We start from the raw sequence: 6,123 nt of genomic DNA on the forward strand, positions 1-6,123 counted from the left end.
TATACATATATACATGTATACATGAATAAATGTATGTATGTTTGTATATATATGTGTGTGTTTGTATGTATGTATGTATTTCTGTATGTATGTATATTTATATATAAATATATGTATATGTATGAATATATGTATTTATATATATATATGTATAAACACGTATATATATACAAACATACATCCATTTATTATTCATGTATATATGTATACATGAATAAATGTATGTATGTTTGTATATATATATGTGTGTTTGTATGTATGTATTTCTGTATGTATGTATTTTTATATATATATTAATGTATGTATTTATATGTATATATATATGTATTACATCTTATAACTTAATTTTACGAATAAATATAGAACTGTTTATATACTTTTCTATATATTTTTAAATATATATGTGTGCGTGTATGTAGTGTAAGTTTCATGTTAATATGTTTCTGTTCATGTCTGTACATAAAGATATATATATAGATTTATATATTATATGTGTATGTGTATATATATGTGTATATGGTGATCTACGCTACAAGTGATTCTGAATTTCATTTGCATATGTATATGGTTTTTTATATGCGTCTTGAGGTGGGCGTTTGTTTTTTCTTTTCTTTGTATGTCCTTATTTGACTACACACACGTGTGTATGGTTGCGTTTGAGTGCATGTATGTAGCTATTGACATGCATTGACATACTCATCGACGTAATATAGTATGTTCTGCCAGCTTATTTCTCTTTTGGGCTGTGGGCTTATTTTGATCGTCTCTTATTTCTTATTCAAAATAGAAACATTATTCACTTAGTTCGTGTGCACTGTGAAATTCCGTTTCAATTATGGTGTGGCGTGTACGAATCTTTGGCTGTGTCTTATACACAACTGCAGTGTTCTTTGCGACGATCTATATAGAACAAGACGCATGATCTTGCTGACAAGCACATGTAAATAAGTACATGCGACGAATGTTCTATCGCCAATTTATGTTATACAGAGCTAGCAATCGAGGCTACGATATCACTATCTGAACAGATAAGTGCAACTACTCGGTATTGTTTCTTTTCGAATATTCAATATATATTTCCATATTGTTATATCATATTATATTATTTATATATGTAAATGTGTATGAATATGTATATGTTTACGTACGTTATGTATACAAACATGCATATATATATATATGTGTGTGTGTGTGTGTGTGTGTATACCTATCTATATATATATATATATAATATCATCCCGCCTACCGGCAAGATGCGCACACGGTCTAACTAACAGGCATGCCTCAACCGTCAATTCGTTACAGAGTGGGAGCCAAGGGCCGCGAGTTCGTACAAATCACCGGATCTACCATGTGTCAATCGGGCGCTGCATTTGGATTTTTCTTGGCTGTGGGTTCAGCTCTTCGATGTTAAATTATTTCGGAATGGTTTAATTCAGCAGAATATGTACAACACACTGATATATAAGCTAGATGCGGGATTTATAGTAAGTTCGATCACAATCTACGCGCACGAACCTGAAATGTCTGGGCGCATGATTTACATCTCGAGTAGTATGTAAGTTAAAAAACATACTTACAATCTAACAATGTCAAAGCGATGGGGTGATCGGCGATGTCGACCCAGTACGGTTCAGGGTGAAACTGAGTCCTCACTCCCAACAATATATAAATTTGATGTACATAGAAACCTAATGCCTTTCATAGGACTGCTCAGCTCGCACGCCTGATCAATTTTTAGGGGGATGCGATGAGAATATGAAGCATGTAAATGTGTTTTTTACTTATATCGTCATATTTTTATTCTTCAGAGTCGAGAGCTAGGACAACCCCTGTTGTTGTTGTTTTAGATTAAACATTTATTATTACTTCGTTGGTAATTTGTCAAAGTGTGTAGAAGAGAAGCTTGTGTTACCTTCTATACGTCGCTCGTCAATGTGAGAATCGGAGAACGGGGTTGGTCGATTCGTCAAAATCGCCAGTACACATTGTCGGCCCAAGGTTGAGTCCCATACACACAATCACGCCACGCGCGGCTTCTCTCACTATTAATAGACTGAGAGAGGAAGATCAGCCTCATGGTTTGTCAATTCTTCATGTATTATCAGTTTATCACTAGTGCGACTTCCCGGACAACGGAGCAGAGTGGGGGAAACTGCGAGAGTAAAACAAAACCTGTTGGTCCAATGACCAATCACTGCTAATTGGTGTTCTATACGAGTTTTTGTTGGGTAGTATAAAACGGTTGGTCGATATAATTGGTGGATATATTCCCTCGTTATACGTCATGCAGTAGACTTGGTCAATGGTCACGTAGACTTGGTCAATGGTCACTGGTCAGTCGGCCTGTTGGTCAACCTGGCAACATCGCTCTCTCTTTAGTATTTCGTCTCTGCTCTCTGCTGGTCAGTAAATAGAGACTGTGAGTGGACACTGGACAGTGGTCACCTGTGGCCTGTGGGCTATGACTGTGAGTGCGAAGACACTGATTATTTAGTAATTACTTTGACGATTCTCCGGAGCGGTGTCGGAGAATTCAGAGCCCGGACTCATGTTGCCAGCCTGCAACAGACTCACACAATCACAGTCTTAACAATTTTATTATTTGAAGAAAAAAACATTATCGCTCCGTACTACTATTTTTTTAACAAAAAGTAAAATCATATGGTCCGTACTAGTGACTCTACTTACTACTTCAATTGTCACTCTCCAAGAGTCTAAAGAGTAGTGTCATTCTACTCTAGAGAGTTAGTCTACTACATACGTCTTTGTACTATTAACTGTGAACTAGAGAGAGACGCTACCGGCTACACTGATTGTATTGATACATATATATTTTTTAAACACTATACAGTGTATTGCAGCATTAGTGTCTATAACTAAATATACTCTAGTACAGTATATTTACATCAACATTCAATAAATAATGAAATCCTATTTTTGTTTTTGAAAAATACCAAATTAATAGAAAAAGTAAATAGCATCAGTTTGTCGTGTGATTGTTTTTGTGTTTCTGATTTGACAAAATATTTTTAAAAAATGACATAGGTCATAAGTCAGACAGGCTAAATATTAAATAATCTATAACTGCAGTTATCAAACTTATCATGGCTCTTCGTGACTGTGGTTGCCGTTGAAGAGTGAACAATGAACAATGAACAGTGAATATATTAATACAATCTATACATACATACAATCTAACAGATTCACATTTTACACTGACAGTCTGACACGCGGACACATGCGTATTGAAGGGAAGTAGGAAATCCAATACATGTACTCAATTCGCATCAGAGATTTAAGTTGTAGGAGCAATAAAACAACTCTGGCAGTTGCAAAAGCTAGTATTTACTATTATAGTTTGAATTGTTTTTAAAAAAAGCGGAAAGGAGCAAACAATAAACAAAACTTCATAATAGGCTTACGATGCATACTGCGTAGGTCAGGCCGCCAGGGATTTACATCGTATATATACGGGCAACCAACAGCGATCACAATCATAACAAATAATATAACTATAAATACACATCTGTATGAAATGAGTGTTCATTTCACCCTTCAAGATGGCCCTCTCTACACTGTTGCAGTATGTTTAGGCTGGGCAGCCACTTCTACAACTCTCATTCTTTTAAATAACTACATCCTGAATGAGGATGGTTTCCACTACCCTATTCTACTGTGTAGTCTGGGTCAGCTCTGTTCATATCTCGGTTCGTTCTTCTTCATACATATGGGCTGGGCGGAGCAGAATGTTCACTTAACACCAGAACAATATGTCAAACAAATTCTACCGATTGGGCTGATGTCTGCCGGCACCTTGGCCACTGGAAATGCAGCATACATGTACCTTTCTGTATCGTTCATCCAGATGTTGAAGGCCGGAACGCCTGCTATCACCTTGTTCTGTTTGTTCATGTTTGGCATGATAAATATCCGTAAAGACTTGCTGATTGCCGTTGGTCTGATTGTCATTGGTTGTGCCGCCTCAGCGTACGGTGAGATCGCTTTTTCAATCATCGGATTCATGATGATGGTCAGCTCGGAAACCTTCGAGGCCTTGAAACTGGTGATGACGCAAAAGCTTTTAAACACTACTTTCTCTGGGCCTATTGAGGGTTTGTATCATACCACTCCAATCACATTCTTATGTTTAATAGTCCTTGTAATTCCATTCGAGGGTAGCACGATTCTGGCCGAAAGCGGGCTCAGCAAGATTGGCAACAATCCCTTGATGTATCTACTAGCTGGAAGTCTTGGTTTCATGGTCAATTTGTTCATCATGGCTGTTATCAAGCGAACGAATTCTCTAAGTTTCAAGGTTTTGGGACAGGCCAAGAATGTTGGAGTAGTGCTTATGGGAGCGCTATTCCTGGGGAACACGGTTACTCCACTTCAAACAGGATCATATGGTCTTTCAACCGCCGGTTTCTTCGTTTACAACAAGGCCATGGAGAATAAAACCAAAAAGGGGCAAGAGAAAGATAGGGATCTGGAGCTTGGAAGTAGGATCAAATATATCGCCGTGCCTCAGGTAGATGAAAAGGATGTCAAAATCAGACCTGCCAGTATGTAATTATAGCAGCCTATAAATCGTAAAAAGTACGCATTACTTATTGAGGTACAAGGTCCCTCGTCGAATTCACTGTTGGCTATTTGTCTTTGTAGCTACTCTAAATGTACTCGGCGTTATTGATAACAGTCATCTACGGAAGTGAAGCAAGTTCCATCGGAAAAGGACGCAGACTGAGCGAGAATATCACCCTGAAAGTACAGATTGACTCTCGATCGACCGTAGTCGATCAGTATGAGTATGCGAATGCTTCGCGTCCGATTCCTACACACAAGCTCATGGAAGCTAAATTGTTGCACGCACATAACTCGAATTCCTACTGATATATTCTCTATGAATAATTACATTGCAAAACAGTATAATTTACAATTTACCCCATATGTACATATACACATGTCTCAATAATGTTCTGCTCTAAAACCGTGCTCTGGGTTGAAATCAACCAAACAAATAATAGCTATTCACATCCTATCCACCCTCTCCCTGCCGTATACTAATTGGTGTGGACAGGTGGATTGACAATACATTTTTACACCTTTACCATTATGGTTGACCGTACAATAGTGAAGAAGATTCCATCTTCCCTTGCTTCTACACTTCATCAGGACATGCAAGTATTAAGGCTTCCAATGCCTTATCGAACTCGCTTTCCCGAATACCGTATCCCCCTTCTAAACATAAATTGCGTTCGGCAAACGAATTCCACCCAGCTACAACTGTCTGATTATGGCATGCCTCGAAATCTGAAGCTCTTTGAAGGGTCACGTTCGCGGTTGCAGGCGATTTGTCAATGAAGTCAATATTAAATATCATACCATCAAAAAATACGGCACAATTCGGCACAATTCGTAGAAATTTAAGATGTCGATGACTTCTTGTGTAGTATAACTGAGAGCCATTTGATATCCACCCGTTGAGTATAACTCTTCTGGGAGCACATCAAGTGGTATTTGAGCAGGTGACGTTTTAGTGCCATTATAACCAGCGGGCCTTGCCGTGGCTATTCCTATTTCGTAACCCATGTCTTGACACCGTTTGACTGCCAGTATCGGCCAGTCTAGCGAGGCTGAAGCATTTAAAATAGGGCAATCCTCTCCGGATGTCAACGTCTGATCGACGTCAAAGATGCATACACGGTTCCTACCAGAAATTTCCGACTTCGATGTGCCCGAGTTAGGCTATTGCATGGCGCAGCAGAAGTGAAAGCATACGCTGCTGAAAATTGGACAATGTACGACAGTCTCATCGTGTAAAATAAATGAATCTCTGCCCGATAAATGTTCCTGGTTTAAAAATGGGTATCGGAAAAAAATAAACAAATGAATTTATGTACACAGGCGTTGTAAAGTATCTGTAACGTAAGTAGCACACTCCTTTATTTATACACAATAAATATAATAAAAGCAATCAAAAGCACCCAACCTGGGTCCTGGGGTCCTTAACTTCCGTAAAAAAAAATGGACATCACAATATGTATTAAACTCGTGAGACATGGCAGGGGAACATGTGATGAACTGATCACTGCATGAGTGCATGTCCATGAGTAGAATATA

At 38.3% G+C, this 6,123-nt stretch overlaps 1 protein-coding gene across 1 annotated transcript; it reads left to right on the forward strand.

Moving 5' to 3' along the window:
• The first annotated feature begins 3,519 nt into the window (after positions 1-3,519).
• Positions 3,520-5,155, forward strand: SARC_07688 (hypothetical protein). Its single transcript, XM_014298366.1, has one exon. It carries the CDS (start codon positions 3,539-3,541, stop codon positions 4,571-4,573), a length of 1,035 nt encoding a protein of 344 aa, XP_014153841.1. The 5' UTR covers positions 3,520-3,538; the 3' UTR covers positions 4,574-5,155.
• Positions 5,156-6,123: the final 968 nt, after the last annotated feature.

Source organism: Sphaeroforma arctica (assembly GCF_001186125.1).
Source record: "Sphaeroforma arctica JP610 unplaced genomic scaffold supercont1.625, whole genome shotgun sequence".
Taxonomy (NCBI): Eukaryota; class Ichthyosporea; order Ichthyophonida; genus Sphaeroforma; species Sphaeroforma arctica.

Excerpts from the sequence above, each read along its gene's own strand:
- SARC_07688 (XM_014298366.1), top strand. The coding sequence starts at position 3,539 with ATGAGTGTTCATTTCACCCTTCAAGATGGCCCTCTCTACACTGTTGCA.